Raw genomic sequence first — 20,296 nt, 5'->3', positions numbered from 1 at the left:
TTATTAGGTAATAAACATCATTCTATAGAATGGATACTTTTTATCGACTCATCTAATATTAGTTTGAAAGCTATATATACTTTCCCACAATGGGAACACCAATACATCTATTTCTGTTTCTCGTGCTACAAACATAAAAGAAATTTATCAAAGTATGCAGATTATACATTCTTAAATACAATTTTTAATGAATAAACAAAGTTATTTGCAGAATATGCATAAAAATATTTTGAATAAATCTATCTCAACTTGAAGACTTAAATCTATTGATGTTGATGATACAGAGATTTCCAGAAGGATTAAGTAATAGATGTATAATTAGTGACAAGTAGACAAAGAAAAAAAAAAAGAGCAGAAGAGAGTAAAGTCAAGGAAAAGAGAAGTTCAAACACAATGTTAATTGTCATGAGAGTGAAAGCACTAACGGTTGGTATGCCAGAGAAAGATTAACAATTTTGTAAAAGATAAGAATAATAAGTTGTCTTATCAAAGGGTGTTCTAAAGTAATTCAAACAACCTAAGTGGACTTTCAAAAAAGGCACACATTTAATGGACACATGAAAAAGATATAGCCTTTGTAAATCTATGACAATGTAAGTGAGCTATACATGGATAGTTTGGCTTATCAAATGAATTCTAAAGCAACTGAATGGGCCTAAGTGGATTTTTGACAAGAAAGAAAAAACTATATAGTGTTCAAGATAAAACTATGGCATCCGTAATGTAAGGAATTTTTACATACATTTAACTTGATCTGATTATATATATATTGCTCATAAAAATTAAAGAAAGAAGTACACATTTCAGTATATTTTTGTCATAACTAAATTTATGAATGAAAAACATATCCATTCATTTACAAGTGTATATTTTAAGCTTTAGAGTGAAATTTGAAGCAACTCAAACAAAACTCACCTCACTACAGGAGAATACAACTATATAAGGCTGTTATGTGAAACTATGCATTCCTCGTTAATTCTTGAAACAAACACCAACATGGATCTTTTACTGCTTGTTTTGTCAGTGTGTACATTCATCTTGTGTACCTAAGCAGTCAGGCACTATTTGACAGAGAAAAGAGTGGCTAGGGCAGTCCAGATGCTGGAGGATGGCCAGACCAAAAGGAGGGTGGCACAGCGTGTCAACTAGCTTCATCAATCGATTTTGGCGATGCTGCTAGGAAACAAACTCTTATGGCAGGAGACCAGGTCAAAGTCGTCATTGCTACACAACAGCTAGAGAGGATCACTACATCATGACTACTGCTCTGCGGGACAGGTTAGCTACGCCTCGATCGCTGGAACTTGTGTATCAACCCAAACAGTTCACAATCATCTGCACAAAGGACGCCTTAAGGCCTGATGGCCTGCAAGATGCATTATTCTAACAGCACGACACCATGCAGCCAGGTTGGAGTTTGCTCATCAGCACCTGGACTTGAAACTTTGTCAATGGGCCACCGTGCTGAGGACAGACGAGAGCAGGTTCACTGTGTCTCATGATGATGGGCGTGCAAGAGTGTAGAGATACCAAGGAGAGTGATTTTCTGCCTGTAACATTGTGCAAGTCGACTCTTATGGAGGAGATTCTGTGATAGTCTGGGCAGGCATATGTTTGGGTAGCCACACAGGCTTACTCATACTGGGCAGGGGTGCTCTGAATGCAAGATGATATAGAGATGAAATTCTGGAACTTATTGTGAGGCCTTTTGCTGGTGCTGTCAGCAATGGATTCATTCTCATACAAGTTAATGCATGAGCCCATGTCGTCAGACTATGTATGGACTTTCTTAACGAGAAAGGAGTAGAGACTTTTGAGTGGCCCACCAGATCTCGAGATTTAAATTTGATTGAACATTGTTGGGATATGTTGTCAAGGCACGTTATTGAATGTCAGCACCCTCCTAAGAATGTACAGGAACTCTAACAAGCCCTGATAGATGAGTGGGCTGCCATACCCCAAGATAACATCAATAGACTGATTCAAAGTGTGCCAAGTCAATGTCAGGAGTGTGTCACAACCCATGGAGGTCACACCAGATATTGAATGTTTCAAATATTTCTTGAATAAATGCATGTAAACTGTTTAATGCATTGTTTCATATGAGATATCAGTTTTGGTGATATTGGTCATTTTAAAAAAATTTATTTCTCTATGTTTTACCGTTCATTACACATTAAAAAATGGGTACAGATGGAACTGAAATGAGGCAATTTATCTAAAAAAATACAAATATTATCACATTTGAAACAATGAGATAAATTATATAAGAAAACATACTTGTTCCTTTAATTTTTTTGAACAGTTTATATTATTATGAAAACAAGTGGAGTGTGTGGTCTTAATTTATTTTGTTGAATTTGACACCAACAAGTTACACACACTTATTGTAGAAGAAAACTCAGGCAATCACACCAATATATTTACTTAATTTATACTACTTTAAAAGTAAAAGTTCCTGACAGTTGGTAAGCTACAGACACTATTATACAATGAAAAGAGAAAGAAAAGAAAGAGAAGAAAACAAAAAGAAAGGAAAGACTGGAAATAGAAAGACAGAAAGAATAAGAGCACAAATTGAAAAAGAAGAAGAAGAAAAAAGGCAGAGGGGAGAGACCATAGAGAATAAGAGCATAAACTATGATTGAAATACATCCAACTGAAGGATAAAGAACCCAAGAATGACAATGGAGTCAGGGCTAACTGATCCAACCTGCCAAAATATGATGAAAAAAAGAGATGACGTGGATACTTTCCTGAAGAGATATGAAATATTCACCCCAAGTCAGAACTTGGATGAAGGTCAGTGATCAGTCTGTCTTACCTCACAGGAAAAGACCTACAAGTACATGCAGGCATGATATCAGAAGATGCCATGGATTATGACAAATTACAAGTGGCTTTACTGAAATGATATGAACTTATTGAAGAAGGTTTCCTTGGAAGTTCAGAGAGGTCAACCCTGAACCTGGAGATACTGTACTTGAGTTTGTAGCACGTCTACAGCAGTAGTTCACAAAATGAACTGATGTGGCCAAATGTGACAATAGTTTTGAAGGACTGTTAGACCAACTGGTATGAGAACAGTTATGATCACGTGTTCAAGAGACATGATACTATTTCCTGATGGAGAGAGAACCAAAATAATTAGAGGAGATGGCCAAGTTGGCAAAACAGTATATAAATGCCCATGGATAGAGTATAACTGACCCTTTCAAAAATAATCAGTTAAATTCAATACCAGTGATAGTTAATCAGAAGCAAGAGCTTAGCAAAGGTGATAGTAGGTTAACAGACTGAAGAGATGCTATGTTTGGTTGGTTGATTGATTTGGCATTTTATGAGTTAAAAAACTGTGACCAATGCATAGTCTGGTTAGAACAACTTCCTCTTTCTGATTCTTATGGAAGCAAAACAGCCAAAGTCCAATAGACGGTTTTATTTGGAAATGCTAGTTTTCACATTACTCACTCCAAGTCGACTGTCAAATGGCACAGAGCCAAGCCTTGAATACAGGACCATAGTGCATGTATGGAACAGGCACAGTCGTGACAGTGCCAGAGCAGATAGATTTAATTGCAATGTTAACAAGTTTGTTCTCGCGAATACCAATGTGGCTCAATATACAGAAAAACTGGATAGAAGTAGATGTTACAGAGAAATGGGCCAGTCAATTTTGAATATCGGAAAGAACAAGGTGTGAAGTAACATGAAGCAATTCCAGGGCCAGTAGAGAAATAAGCGAGTCACCATAAATAGTGCAGTTTGAGTACTGCTTCGCTTCTTTCTGATCCAGGGCAAGAGAAATGGCATACAGTTCAGCAGTGAACACAGAAGCTGTTGAGGTGATTCTGCACACAACCACCTAGCCACAACAAACCATGTAAGAGCCTACACAGTCACCTGATTTCACACCATCTGTATAATTAGGAATGTAAGGATGGTTTGAAAGATGTTCAGCAAATAACAGACAGTATTTCCAATCAAGAGTGTTTGTTTTACTCAGATGACATAAAAATAGGTCATATTTGAGGACTGTAAGAAGCCATGGTGGGATGGGTTGACCAGTATATACAGCAATGTTATCCAAGGACAGACCCAATTCATCCAACTGCACTGGGATTTGTAGGCCAAAAAAGCAATGGCAGATTGTTCTAAAAACATATGGCCCACCGAGGAAAAAAAGACACAACCATAGGTGGGATGCTCTGGTAAGGAATGAAGTTTTGAAGCATATAGTAAAAACAGTTGCAAACTGGAGAAGTGCAGAAAGCCCTGGTGCAGAGCCAAGGTCCTTGATGATAAATGGGGTCCAGCATCTTTACGGCTGAGGTCCTGGTAGAGCCACAGACCAGTGATCCATAGTCGAGTTTCAATCAAATAAGAGCACGATATATCCTTAGTATTTAGATGATTGAGGATATACCAGCATTTAGGGAGTGGATAGAAAGGACACGAAGGATGTTCAGTGCTCTTGTTGGCTGATGTCATGGTAGAGCCACAGACCAGTGATCCATAGTCGATTTTCAATCAAATAAAAGCAAGATATATCTTTAGCATAAAACATCGATCCACTCCCTAAATGTTGGGAGAAAGGACACAAAGGATGTTCAGTGCTCTTGTACATTTGACCCATAGCTGTTTGATGTGTGGTATAAAGGTCAGCTTACAGTCAAAGATAAGCCCCAAGAACTTTGTTCCAGGGACCACAGGCAGCACAACTTTACTGATACAGAGTTCAGGATCAGGGTGAATACCCTGTTGGAGGCAAAAGTGCATGTAAACAGTTTTAGAGAGAGAGAAGTTAAAGCTGTTTGATGTGGTCCACTTCAGTAAAAGACTGAGGGCAGTTTGAAACTGCTGCTCAATATACATCATGTTCGAGGACTGACATGAGATGTGAAAGTCATTGACATAGAGCACATTATTTGCAATAGTAAGAGGGAGTTGTTTAGTAATGGCATTAATCTTTACACTGAAAAGTGTGACACTCAAAACACAGCCCTGAAAAACTCCAAGTTCCTGTAGAAAAGAACGGGAAAGTGTCAAACCCACATGAACTTGGAATTTCCTGTTTCTTAAAAAATTATAATAATAATGGGCAAATGGCCATGTAACCCATATACGTGGAGGTCTTGCAAAATGCCTTACCTCCATGTTGTATCATAAGCCTTCTCAATATCAAAGAATATTGATACAAGATGTTATTCTTTGAGAAAAGTTTCTCTGATTGATGTTTCAAGTCAAATCAGGTGGAGCACTGTCATCAGAACCCACACTGGGTGGACAAAAGAAGGTTGTTTGATTTGAGGAACCAAACAAGATGAGCATTAACCATCCTTTCTAAGGTATTACAGAGATAGCTCGTCAAAGCAGTTGGACGATAGTTTGAAGGAGTCTTGGGATTCTTCACAGGCTTAGAGAAATGTAGGACAATGGCCCAGTACCAGGCATCAGGAAAACATTCTCCTGCCAGATCTGGTTAAAAACAATCAGAAGAATAGCAATAGAAGCAGGAGATGGGTGGTGCAGCATTTCATGGAGTACATCATCAGGTACAACTGATGTACTGCCAGACTGATGAAGGGCCAGTTTGAGTTCCACCAGTGTAAAGGGACAATTATAGTCATAGAGACAATCAGCTCAAAAGGAAAGAGGTGATTGCTCTGCCTGAGTCTTGATGGCTACGAAGGTGGAGGAAGAAGCAGAAGTGCTTGATACCCAGCAAAAGCTTTCACCTGGACTATTGGTGATGCTCTGGGTATAAGCTATTTCTTGGTCATCAGACAGCAAGATCAAAAGAGGGACAGAATTATATTGCCCACTGACCTTTCGAATCTTGTCCAATATGACTTTGGAACTGGTGGTAGAAGATATGGCAGTTATGAACTTAATCCAAGAGTTCTTCTGTCAAGAGTTCATGTGCACAGGCCTGCTGGATAGTGATGTGATGCGAGAGTGTGGGATACCTACAAAACGTATCCCAGGCCTGTTTGTGAGCCTTCCATGCCATGTGGCATGCAAGATTCCACCATGGATGAGGTTATCGTGGAAAACGTGTTGAGGTTTTAGGAATAAATTGAGCAGCTACTTGTATAATACAATCAGTTGCTGCTGCCACACAGTCCTCTATTGATGACTTACAACTTTTTCAAGAGCAGTGAAAGAGGGCCAGTTTGCTTGATCTAGCTTAAACTGGGGCACACGAGTCGGGTGGCATTGACCATGGCCAGTCTCTATCAAAATTACAGGAAAATGATCACTGCCTCGTGGATTATTTTCAACCCTCCAAGAAGGATGGGAGAATAGTAAAGGGGAGCAAACTGAGAGATCAATAGCAGTCAAGGACAGATTAGGTGCAAGAAAATAAGCAGAAGAACCAGTATTGAAAAGAGGTTGTGATCAGAGAACATACACTCTACAGAGAGACCCTCCTATCAATATCAGCATTTCCCCAGAGGGGATGATGTCCATTAAAGTACCCCAGTATTACAAAATGGAGAAGGTAACTGTTCAATAAGAGCATCAAAGTCTGATTGATCATAGGTCTCTCCAGGCAACAGGTAGAGAGAACAAACAGCAATGGTATGACCAAAGTAAATAGGGATAGCTATTACCTCCAAGGGTGTGTCGAGTGGCAAAGACAGGGTAAGCACATGCTGATCAACCAACAGTGCCACTAATCCATCACACAGCCTGTAATTTCTGTACAAAGAAAACTGATAAAAGGTGACTGTATTGGCAGGTTTCAGAAATGTTTCTTGTAAGGAAAGACATACAGGATGGTGAGAAGTAATCAGTGATTTGTTATCATCAAGATTAGAACATAAACCATTGTATGAAGATGGAAATTTCTATTTATGTGTAGGCGAATTGGGTGGAGAACCCTTCTGTTTATGACAAAGTCTTTTTTATTTACTGTTTGTATTCAAGGGAAGTTTATTGACCTCCAGGGATCCTGCCCTGGGTCAATTGGGTAGGTCTTTGCTGTTGGAGGAGGATTTCAATGACTGAGGACATGAACGAATAATCATTTTGCCTCTTAGAAAAAGATGTATCTGAGGTAGTGCCTGTGCCCAGAACCAAAGGAAGTGGAACTTGGGATTTGCTGGAATGTATGTAAGGGTCAGAAATGGGTGTTGAAGTTGATTCATTAACTTTTTTAACCATGGAAGTCAAAAGACTCTTCATTTGGTTTGAGAACGATACTTTTGGAGGTACAGAAAAATCTGTCTGCACTCCCACTGTAGTAGTGGAAAGTAGTAAAGCAACTTTCAAGCCTCATATTAAGTAATGTTTTGAATCATTTTCACACTCTGCACCTCTTTTTCTTTCAACTATTTTGGGCAAGAACAAAAGTAGGATGGGTGAGAACCATTGCAATTGATGCAATGAAGGTTTGTTTCACACTTATAGGCATTGTGGTCCATGCTATTGCAATAAGCACATATCAAGAAACCACATCATGAAGTCTTCAAGTGACCAAACAGTCAACAGTGAAAATATCTGGGAGGGTTTTGAATGCATAGCCATATCCTACAATTAAGATAATCTGCCTTGATGGTGGCAAGTGGATGTGGTGATGTAAATGCAGAATGAGAACATTGATCGGCACCATAATTCCATCTTTGCGAGTGGATATACACTTCACTGCAAAACCTCCTTGGGTGGAGAAACCAGCGATAACCTCTGACTCGGTGATATTCTTCAAATCCCTCTCAACAATAACTTATCATGATAAATTCAAAGTAACATGAGGCATAACCTCAGTAGGTATATCCCCAATCATCTTTGAATGCAAGAAGAGCTCACTGTGTTGAGATGTGGATGTTTCTACCAATATGTCATCAGAGCAAATCTTCTATACTGACTTTGGAGAGCCAGCAAGTCCCTCTAGTTCCTTCTGAATGAAAAAGGGAGACATCTGCCTTAATGGTTTGTCTGAAAGAGAATGTAGTATAAGAAAATGAGGAACAGGTGTTACAGATGTTGAAGATTGATGCTCAGAATCCTCAAGATGTGGTCATTTATCTAAGGATTGTTTTTCACTATTTTATTTAAAATTTTATCTGGAGAATCCTTAATAAAAAAAGGAATATTTCAGTGCCCACTGACCCCACCTACCATGGAGCCAGATGAAGAAATGCACTACAATGTCAAACAAGGACACTGCAACAATGCCAAGGTTTCATGAGCACTATACCCAAACACCAGCATCAGACATGATGTCTACAACACCCATTGAGAATGTTTAACACTGGTACTTGGTTAACCATAGCCCAAGTGGACTAACTGACTGACCCAAGGGGGCCACCCAAAGACTGCCCATCTTCAGGAATTCAAGGCCAAAGTTGTGTGTTATTGTTGGACCTCTCAACCACCAGGATCCTCTCCTCCACTTTATGGGTTGCCAAGTATGACAAACACGTGGGTGGATGCAATGTTTGTTATAAAATGAAACACATTGAAAAGGAGGGTAAGTTCATTAACAGCAAGCAACAGCAGAAATCTCATCATAAAGTAGGTGGAGCTATTTACAAAGGTAGTGCTGGTGAGAAACAAGAAAAGAGTGACTATCATTATTGATCCTGATACCAGATGAAATAGAATCACGACAACTGGTCAGATTCATTACAAAAAAGAAATAAAAGAGACATACAAAGACATCAACCTAAGTGAAAAACTAATGGCTAAGTAGAAGAGAGAGGAACAAAATCTATTGAGTCAGCAAACAGATACGTTAGGAAAGACATATCTCAGGCAACACAAGATCAAGATGAAGACAAAGGATCCTGTGATGAAGAAGCCCTATTAGAGACACATGCTAGGAGAGACAGACAAAGAAAATGTAAATGTTGGTCTAGACTATATAAGAAGACATAGTATGCAAATTGAAAATAGTCTTTGTATAAAGTGAATATTTCAAAATTGTTTAATTTTTTGTTACAAAATAATTAAATGAAATTGTTTTAAAGGCAATAGTTATTACATGTTTGGTTATGCAAATGGAAGGAATTGTACATTGTGTTTATAATTCATCAAATAGCTATCAAATGCTATTTGCAATCAATTGATGTCAAAGATATAGATATTTCTAGAAGGCCTAAGCAATAAATGTTCAAACAGTGGCAAGCAGATGAAAAAAAAAGCAGAAGAGAGTAAAGTAAGGAAAAAGTTAAAATGCAAAGTTAAATGTTGTGGGAGTGAAAGGCCTAACAGTTGATATGTTACAGTGAGATTAACAATTTTGTGAGAAATAAGAAGAGTATGTTGTTTCATCAAAGAGTATTCTAAAGCAATTGAACCAGCCTGAGTAGACTTTGAGAAAAAGCAGACAATTTTTGGAAATACAAAACAGGAGCAGACAATTTTTCAAGTACAGGATACTACCATGGTAACTCAATGACAATGTAAGTAAACTATAGATGAAAACAGAAAAAAGTAGTTTGGCTTGTCAACTAAATTCTGAAGCAACTGAACAAACCTAAGTGGATCTTTGACAAGAAGAACAGAACTAATTATTTTGAAAACAATGAATTGCATACGTTTCATTCACATTTTTTAATTTAACATCACAGACACCTACTGTAGAAGAATCCTTAGCTCAACACACCCCTGTGTTCACTTACTTAATATATAGTACTTAAAAAGTAAGTTCCTGACTTGGGCTGACTCCTACTATGCATATTAGCTTTATAATACAAATTAAGTAATAAAAAAGTTCGGTGCATCCAGTTTTTGTTTAACATTTAGCTAAATACAGATATCTGTAATACAATTTTGAAAAGTTTATATGAATTTACCTGGATAAAAATACATCAATTTTGAAGTTATGAAAGGGTTACAATAATACTATTTATATACTATGTTTTTAGATTAAAATTTGTTAATTCCTTCTTTTAAAAATTGAGAGTTTAATAATATATACTACATCAAATTTATTTTAATACTACGATATAAATTAGTTTTTGTCATTTACTCAGTTACTCAATTGCAGCCAGATGATAATTCAAGAAACGTTTAACTTAAACTAAATTATCCCAGCTCAAAAGTTATGATATGCATTTTTCATTATTTATTTAACCAACATCAATTACTTAAGAATGATTGGTTACAGAATTACAGTTATGACTCCCATATCAAAATAATAAGTTTGATGTGTTCTAAGTTTAGATTATTTCTGACATGATTTTTGTGATTGTATCTCTACCAATTCAATCTGTACTGTTGTTTTCGCAAATAGTTATCCCTTGAGAATAAAATACATTTGCAAGCCTAAGAAAGGAGTCTCTTTCTCCCCAAAACTCATGTATAAAATGCTTTTACACATTAGTACATAGGGACTTTATTTCTTAAGAAAAATTCACATTAAATAAAGTATTCAGCAAAAATGATATTCATCACATACCTCATTGGGTATTCATGCTTATCACTTAGTTTATACTTATATAAAACCATTAAATTTATTCAAAACAGTACTTTATACAGCTTAAACTGCAGTATTAATACATGAATCAAGTCCTTACTTTCAGCAATTTTAAACAGATGTATTTTTTTCTTAAGGGTTAAACCTACACATCAGAATTTTATGAAAATGAATATTAATTATATTAATCACTCATTAGTTCATTATGTATTCAATACTAATCATGCTTTTGAACTAATCAAGTTCTGGATGTTCTTCCTTCAAACCCTTACTCCAACTTTTTTCTTCATTTGTTGATTACATTAATCTTTAAAACATAATTATGCTGGATTTCTGTCAAATATGTCATCAAAACAAACTTCAAGCATAGTTCATACAGCTTTTACATTATCATTTTCATAATAATATAACAATATGTAACTCTCAGATTGTACTTATTTGAAAGTAAAAATAAACTGACAACCCATTCTCTGCAAAGAAAAAATGCAGATTTCTTTAGTTGCTTTTCTGTTTAAAATGCAATGGCTTTTTAATATAATTATGTTGATATGTTTTTCAGTATTTATCTTATTGATAACTATTTAAAAGTCAGTTTGCACTTTATTATATGTGTGAATGTGATAGTCAAGTACATGAGACGAATAGCAAAAAAATTGTAAACACAATACACATGGAGGAAATGTTAAGCAAAAAATAGAGCAGAAGAAAAAGGAAACACAATCAAATGGATAAAACAAAAATATTTATTTATACAAAAAAATAGTGCAGCTCAATAATTTTGTTTAACAAATATTAACTGACTTAAATGTTCATATTTGAAAAGTCTAGCTACTTAAGTTGAAAAAGACAAAGAGAGCAGCAAGAAATATAATGATTCCAAACTTTCAAGTCAGTTCAAATTTCAATTGCAGTATCCAATAATCATAGATTGTCTATCCAATGATGTTGTTATACTTTTCTAATGGAGATAAGCCTTCAACTTACTAACTTGTACAAATTTCTGTATCACTATTGAAATTAGTATGACTTCACTCCAGGAATGGCATGCCAACAGTACCAGTATCTACTTACTTAGCAATCATTATGGTATGTAATCATTTGCTTAGCCAAAAAAGATTAACACAGGTTTCTGGATTTTGTGCATATGGTTTACAAGAATGTTACTAACTACATGCATGCATATGCTCAATAAAGTAGAAAAAAGTACTTTTAACTGTGTCAGATCATACTCACAGGTTTGGCAGTTTTCTCCCATGTATCCTGCTTCACAGTCACCTTCACAATTTCCAGTAATCACATCACAAACTTTAACACCTTCTTTACAATGGCAAGAGTAAGCACAGTTTTGTCCAAACCAACCTTGGTTGCATTCTTAAAAGTCAAATGTACATGGAAGTTAAAACAGTCATTGTTTGATATTCTAATTCTAAAGTTATAGAACATAAACACATTATTTTGCTTTACAAAACAGAAATACAACTTTTTACACAAACAATTATAGATACAAGCCATTCAAAAGTCTTATGTAAAATAGCTTTACTATTGCCAGAATGCTTATAGTATAATGTAAATTTCTAATGTATAACAGACTATAAATGTTGGCAAATGTGATATATTAGTGTTAAGCAGACAAACTGTGCAAAATGAAATAACATTTTTGGAATTTTAAAGTTATTTTCCATCCCCAATAAAGTAATCTAAAATAACTTAGGTATATGAATAATGTTAGAGTTTGTACCTAAATCATTTTCCCATGTTATATACTAGACTACGTATTTAATAATTACACAAACGTTACAGATTGCTATTGTAATCACTATTATAAGAGGCCTAACTGTTCTACTTTAAACTGGCAACCCAAAATGTGCTGATAGACTTGAATAGGTAAAACTGCAGGCTACAACAGCAAATATAACTAATTAAAAAAGCATTAGACCTTGTCATCACAGATTTACTTTTCAAATTTACTTTTAGTGTGAATGAAAAGAAATTCACAATATATATATGATCATAAAATATCATTTTTTGACTAAAATATACCTTATCAGTGAAATCAAAATTTTAATTGAGAAAATTAGAGTAGTATATCTTCAAAATAATTGCTTTTTTGCAGTTGAAATACTGTTTCTTAAGAGAAGTATTGTGCACTGTTAATACAAGTAGATGGTATATAATATCAGATCTGTCAGAAATACTGTACTTTGTTAATGTGTTTAGATAGTGTATAATATCAAATTTGTTAGAACACTGTGCACAGCTAATACATTTAGTTGATGTATAAAATCAAATCTGTCAGAACTACTGTACATTGTTTATACCTTTAGATTTTCTATGATATTAAATCTATCAAAACTACAGTACACTGTTAATATATTCATATAACATATAATATAAAATATGTCAGAAATACTGTGCACAGTTAATACATTTAGATGGTGTATAATACCAAATCTATCATATAAATTGTGCATGTCAATACCTCTGATGGATTTGATAAACTGTTTATAAAACCTTTTTAAGATAATGAACATATTAAAAATTCACAATAAAACAGTAGGCAGTTATATACCACTCATTCCCATGTAATCCACTATAAATTTCTTGAAATAATAAAGTATCATTAGTATTTGAACTATGCTTTGTAGGTTTTAAGTCACTGACAATGAGGCCTTTTGTTCAGTACCAGAGCATGAAGTCTCATACAGTTTTTTGTGGCATTTAAGTATTTGCTAAACTGTCTTCAACATCATATTAAATTGTTCTGTATTTCAATAATTTATTGAAAAAGTTCAGTAGTAAAAGTCTACAAAAGAGAATATGCAGGCAATTAAATCAGTGTATAATTGATTTTTAAAATAAATCTGGACTAAACCATTTAAATGTAAAATATTTAAAAAATACTTGTAGCCTTATGTATAGTCCACTAAATATACTAAAAATTTCCAACATTATTGAACTCAAAAACTAAAATATCTTTGAAATAATTTACTATTAGTTTTCATGAATAAATATTTTCTGTTAGTTGAGTAAATTTTAAACGTTATGAAGTCCTGACTACTTATAGTTATAAAAAAGGTGCTTTCATAGATTTGATTCCTATTTTCACTTATTATTATAAGAAAGATTACTTTTTAAGCTCTTCTTTACCATATACATATGAATATGACATTTTCTATTGATCAGTTACTTACTTTGCTGACAAGTAAATCCTGTCCAACCAGCTACACAACCTTGAATACAAAAGCCATTCTTGTCACAGTTTATGTGTCCTCCTTCACAATGACATGTGTTCTCACAGTTTTCACCAAATTGCCCTTCCACACATTCTGTTACAATATAAAATACCCTTAGGCGAGTTTAATTTTTCCATTTTTCTAAAACACATTGCTATATTCTTGCTGAATTAACTACATAATCAATGGATATAGGAAAAAAAATATCAAGAAAAAGTAGATAAAGAATTATCCTAAGTTTCTCGATGTTATAATTTTCCTATACTCAAAATACATTTCCACCAGTTACTTGCTTCCACTCATTCAGTGCTTCCAACTATATACAAATTTATTTCTCATGCCACAAGCCTTGCACTTCCACATACCCCATCATTACTGTAGTTTAGCTGGGTCATGAATGCAAATCATTATGCAACAATTTTACTAATAGGAGTGAGACACATACTACAGATGCAGGTACCTTTCTCTGTTTGATTCTACCAAACTATCACTTTGAGCTCAGGTGGGAAAAGAAGCACTAGTTTTTAATGGGGAAGACAGGTGGGAAGTGTGAATAGAGGTACATTCTAATCAAAAATGTATTTTCAACATAGAAAAGTTATAACTTCTGATGCAAGGGATAAAAAGAAGCATCCAGAAGAAAGCTGCACTGCACAAATCTATGATATATTAAGTATATATGGATGGGTAATGCTTGATTACAGAGTGAAACCTTGACAAAAAAAAGAAAAAAAAAACATGCCCCTAAAAGAAATTAAAAACGTATGTAACAAAGATAACTCACCCAGTTACAGTCTCACCAAAGTTTGAAGAATGGCAACAGGTGTAAAATGTAACCATCCCATGCAGATAGTGGGAAATGAATGTATGAGTAATATTTGCATATGCCAATTGAAGAATTTTCTTTGATGTATGACAAAGGAAAGTCACCAGGAAAAAACCAAAGACACATCCAGTTGATAAGTGCTGGATGAGACTGGGAATAAAGTTGCAAGATGGAAGGAAGGAGAATTGGTGAGAAAGAAGAATTATCTCCATGAGCTACTAAGGTTTGGGGATGAAAAAACTGATCTAGATAAAGAAGAACATATGTGGAATGATACAGAATTTGTGAGACATTGATGACAAATATATTAGTGTAATGATGCTCATAGATTAATAGGAATATCAAGTAGGTCATAAGGGACAAATGAAACAAACAACAGGAGGACAGAGGATCAAACAAAGGTAGAGTAAGGCAGTGCAGAACCATACTGAGATCTCCATATGGAATGATCACTTGATGAGGAGTTCTACAAATCTAGAAGGAACACAAAAACATGGAGAAGGTAGAGGAGGTAAGCACTAAATGGGACTAAGGGAAATGGAAGGTGTGTGATAACGTTGCTCAATACATATGATGGATGAGATTGAAGTCCCATGGTCAAACAGCCAAGTGAGAAAATCTGTAATAAGAGGAATGATGAGTCGAGAAGGGGAAAAATCCTATCTCATTACCAATGACATAAGTTATCCTATTTATCTTGTGAAACTGCCATTTAGAAACTTGAATGGAACAAGCTTAAAAGGATGTGACCTGCCAAGAAAATTCAGATTTCCTCGCCAAAGACCTGACAAAAGTCAGATGTGAAAACAGAGGGTAGAAATGTTGGGATAAAATACAAGTGACCAAGTTTGATGTAGAGGTGTAAGAGGAAATGGCAAAAGAGGGGCAGTATGGAGTTGATGTAGTCAAGGACCCAAGGTTGTGCTGGTCATTAAGGATCAATCAAAAGATCCTGACACAGATTAGCATGGATGATCAAAATTGCCTTGGAAAGAAATTAGGTTGTATGGTAAATCATAAAGGTATCAGTCAGTCCAATCATGGCTAAGTGCATTGCCAGCTAGGGCTTGTGTATGAGAAACCTGAAATCAAATAAAAGAAGAAGTAGCTTGGAACTAAGGAAAATGGCAAATACATACAGATTAGGACTACCCCACTGTGAGCCCAACCACTGCAAAATCTGAGGATCAATGGACCACTCCATGGAATAAATTTTGTCCAGTCTGGAAAGATGGTCTGCCTGAAGTTCAAACCATCCAGAAGATGATGTGCCAGAATACTTATCACAAGCATGTAGGCTAAAAAAAGTAGATACAAAGTTTTACTGAAAGGGAAGGAGTAAAGGTGCTACCTGGGTGGTTGGTATAAGTTATCATTGTATGATTGTCAAAATGTCAATTCCTGATTATAGAAATAGAATGATCCATAGGCCATTGTACAGACAAAAGTTCTAAGGTGTGAATATGGTAGGAAACCTCCTGCTCATCCATTTATGTCTCAAACCATGTAAAAAAGCATCAATAAAGAGATGCAAGCCAAGGCAAGGAGAAAGAAGTGGTACACCCAACAATGTGTGGGTATTATTCAACCACTAACACCTATGACTGACAAGGGAAAAAGGATGGGTTATGGGAGGTTTCTAGGAATTCTTAGCAGTATTTTACAGGTCATGCAGAACCTACTAAAGAGACCATATATGTGTCTGATCCAAAGGTGACAAGTGCTTCCACTGAAGTTCACATCCACAAAGCAATGAAAGAGGCAGCACCAAAGGTACAGAGAACTAAAAGTTTCATTAAATGGAGTAAAAGAGGGAGAAGGTTTGGTCTGACTGAGGTAGGAGTTTAAAAATACCCTCAGTTGGACAAGATATTGGGTAGGGAATAGTAAAGATTTCTCCAACATGATAATACACCTCATTTGAACAGTTTGTGATAGAAGGAGATAGTTGTGGTCTGAAGACTCAATTTTGGAATAAGCCAACAGAAGTCTGTCATCAATGTAGTGGTGCAAGGACATCATTAAAGCATACATAAGTTGGGCAGAACCTTTGACCATTCAACAAAAGACATATGGAATCAAAGCAAGCCCAAAGGGTTGGGTGCAAAACTGATACACATGATGGATAAAAAGACAACATTTGCATCAAGGAGAAACAGGAATACATAGGTATGCATTTGAGATGTCTACCTTGGTTATTTACAATTCCAGATAACAAGCCTACCTTAGAGTGAGAAAGGGCTACAATGTAAAATGTAAAATATCCAGAAACTGATTGGTTGGTTGGTTAATTGGTTTATGGTGCAAAGCATCTATGCTCTCTGTGCCAAACATTTGGTAAAAAGTTAAAATTAAAGTAAAAGTAGCAAAATTCATAAAAGGAAATTAAGGTAAAACAAAACAATGTCTAATTTTTTAATTAAAAAAAACATAAATAGCATTAAAACCGATTATTACATCTAGTCTACAGCAGTAAGATAAAAATTACATTAATACAAGTTGAAAAGGACTTTCTGTAGAAAAAATTGTAATTATCATAACTTGCCAGGAAGACTAATAGGTATGTTCAAAAACTACTCTCAGTCACCTGAAGTTGGCCTTTCCAGTCCTGGTTCTGAGTTATTTGACATTATGGCCATTTTCAAAAGTAAAGTAATAAAAGTTTCAAAAGACCTGTAACAAAATTTTACTTATAATTTGCCAGGATGATTAATGGGTAGTTCAAACAGCAGAGTTAGTCACATGAAGAAAACAATGAGTTAAAAAACTGTGACCAATGCATAGTCTCGTTAGAACAACTTCCTCTTTCTGATTCTAACGGAAGCAACACAGCCATAGTCCAATAAAGGGTTTTATTTGAAAAAGCTTGTTTTCACATTGCTCACTCTAAGTCAACTGCCAGCAGGCACAGAGCTGAGCCTTGAATACAAGACCATAGTCCATGTATGGAACAGGCATAGCAGTGATAGTGCCAGAGCAGATAAATTTAGCTGTGGTGTCGGTGAACTTTTTCCCGCAAATACCAGTATGGCCCTGTATCCAGAAAACTGGATGGAATGGGCCAGTCAGTTTTAAACATCAGCAAGAACAGGGTGTGAGCTAACGAGAGGCAGTTACAGGGCCAGTAGAGAACTAAGTGAGTCAGTATAAATAGTGCAATTTGAGTACTACTTAGCTTCTATGTGATTCAGTGCAAGAGAAATGGCGTACAGTTCAGCAGTGAACACAGAAGCTGTACAGAGAATTCTGCATGTAACCAGACGACTTAAAGATAGGTCACATTTGGGGACTGTAAGAAGCCATGGTGGGATGGGCTGACCAGTGAATACAACAGTATTATCCAAGGACAGACTTAGTTCATCCAACTGCGTCTGGATACGAAGGCCAAAAGGAGCAATGGCAGACCATCTATTCTGAAAATGTATGGCCCACCAAGGAAGGAAAACACTAGCCCATGTGGGATGCAGAGGTGCAAAGAAGGTTCATGAGATTCTATGTATAAGCTCTGAGTTGGGTAAGTGTGGAAAGAGCCAAAGTCCTCGATGATGAATGGGGTCCAGCATCTTTAAGGCCAAGGTCCTGGCAAAGCCATAGACCACTAATCCTTGTCGAGTTTTGATCAAATAAGTGCATGATATATCTTTATCACAGAACACCGATCCACTCCCCAAGTGGTGGAAGAGAGGACATGAAGAATGTTCAATGCTCTTGTATATTTGACCCACAGCTGCTTTATGTGTGGTATAAAGGGCAGCTTACAGTCAAAGATAAGTCACAGAAACTTTGTTCAGGGACCACAGGCAACACAACTTCACCAATATGGAGTTCAGGATCAGGATGAATACCCTGTTGGTGGCAAAAGTGCATGCAAATGGTTTTAAAGAGAGAGAAATTAAAGCCATTTGCTGTGGTCCACTTCAGTAAAATATTGAGGGAAGTTTGAAGCTACCAATCAATATACCTCATGTTCGATGACTGACATAAGATGTCAAAGTTGTTGACATAGAGCCCGTTTGCAACATTAAGAGGGAGTTGTTCAGTGACAGCATTAATCCTTATTATGAAAAGTGTGACACAGCCCTGAGGGACTCCAAGTTCCTGTGCAAAAAACGGGAAAGTGTTGAACCCACACAAACTTGGAATTGCCTGTCCATTAAAAAATGTTAATAAAAATAGGCAAACCCATACACAGGGAGGTCCTGCAAAATACCATACCTCCATGTTGTATCATAAGCCTTCTCAATGTCAAAGAATATTGATAGATGTTGTTGTTTGAGAAAGGCTTCTCTGATTGACGTTTCAAGTCGAATCAGGTGGTCCATGGTGGAGTGCTGTCATAAGAACCCACACCGAGTAGGCAAAAGGAGGTTATTTGATTCGAGGAACCAAACAAAATGAGTATTAACCATCATCTCTAAGGTCTTACAGAGATAGCTCGTCAAAGCAATTGGACGATAGTTTGAAGGAATCTTGGGATCCTTCCCAGGCTTAGAGAAATGTGGGACAATAGCCCAGTACCAGGCATCAGGAAAAACATTCTCCTTCCAGAAATGGTTAAAAACAATCAGAAGAATAACAAGAGAAGGAGGAGATAGATGGTGCAGCATTTCAAAGTGCACATCATCAGGTCCAACTAATGTACTGCTAAACTGATGAAGGGCCAGTTTGAGTTCCAGCAGTGTAAAGGGACGATCATAGTCACAGAGACAATCAGCTCAAAAGGAAAGAGGTGATCACTTTGCACAAGTATTGATGGCTAAGAAGGTGGAGGAAGAAGCAGAAGTGCTAGATACCCAGCAAATACTTTCATCTAGAGTATTGGTGTTGCTCTGTGTATCAGCTACTTCATGGCCATCAGACAGCAAGATTGAGTTGGTAGAAAATTATATTGCCCACTGACCTTTTGAATCTTGTCCCATACGACTTTGGAACTGGTAGTAGAAGATATGCTGGTTGTGAATTTAATCCAAGATTCCTTCTGGCTTTGACATCTTACCTACCGAGCATGTGGACAGGTCTGCTGGAAAGAAATGTGATGAGAGAGTGTGGGTAACTTATGAAAAGTATCCCAGGGCCATTTTTGAGTCTTCCATGCCATGTTGCAGGTACAATTCCACCACAGACAAGGATATCATGGAAAATGTGTTGAGGTTTTAGGAATACATTGAGCAGCTGCTTGTATAATACAGTCAGTTACTGCTGCCACACAGTTGTCTATTGATGGCTTATAGACGATAGCAGGATAAAGTTCTGCAAGAGCAGTGAAAGAGGGCCAGTTTGCTTGATCCAGCTTCCACCAGGGCATGCAGGTCAGGTGGCATCAACCATGGCTTGTCTTTCTCAAAATTACAGAAAATTGATCACTGCCTCATGGATTATTGTCAAACCACCATAAAAGTGGGAGAATAGTGAAGGGGAGCAAACTGAGAGATCAATAGCAGTAAAGGACTGACCATGTGCATGAAATTAAGTATAAGAACTGCTATTGAAAAGAGAAAGATTGTGATCAGAGAGCATAAGCTCTATGGAGCAACCCCTCCTATCAATATCAGCACTTCCCCAGAGGTGATGATGTCCATTAAAGTCCCCCAAGATTATAAAGGGAGATGGCAACTATTTAACAAGAGTATCAAGGTCTAATTGATCAGAGGTTTCTCCAGACAACAGGTAGAAAGAACAAACAGTGATGGTATGACCCAAGGAAACACGGAAACAAGGGTGTGTCGAATGGTAAAGACAGGGTAAGCACATGCTAGTCAACCAACAATGCCACCCTTCCATACACTCATCCGTCACACAGCCTGTCATTTC

The 20,296-nt window shown here is 36.3% G+C and overlaps 1 protein-coding gene across 8 annotated transcripts in view; it reads right to left on the bottom strand.

The window, feature by feature from the left end:
- The window catches only part of LOC143244846 (receptor-type tyrosine-protein phosphatase S-like), a 171,725-nt gene that overhangs the window by 113,350 nt on the left and 38,079 nt on the right, over positions 1-20,296 (bottom strand). For all 8 annotated transcript variants that reach the window (XR_013025345.1, XR_013025346.1, XM_076490246.1 and 5 more), the window contains 2 exons: positions 13,618-13,752; positions 11,660-11,797 (listed from right to left, as the gene is read on the bottom strand). Coding sequence is in view for 6 of the 8 variants with exons in the window: in XM_076490246.1 (XP_076346361.1) it covers positions 11,660-11,797; positions 13,618-13,752 (273 nt within the window). In the remaining 2 variants the exon portion in view is untranslated. The remainder of the gene's footprint in view (positions 1-11,659; positions 11,798-13,617; positions 13,753-20,296) is intronic.

This window comes from Tachypleus tridentatus, chromosome 2, assembly GCF_004210375.1.
Source record: "Tachypleus tridentatus isolate NWPU-2018 chromosome 2, ASM421037v1, whole genome shotgun sequence".
NCBI lineage: Eukaryota > Metazoa > Arthropoda > Merostomata > Xiphosura > Limulidae > Tachypleus > Tachypleus tridentatus.
This window is presented reverse-complemented; position numbering and strand designations above follow the sequence as displayed.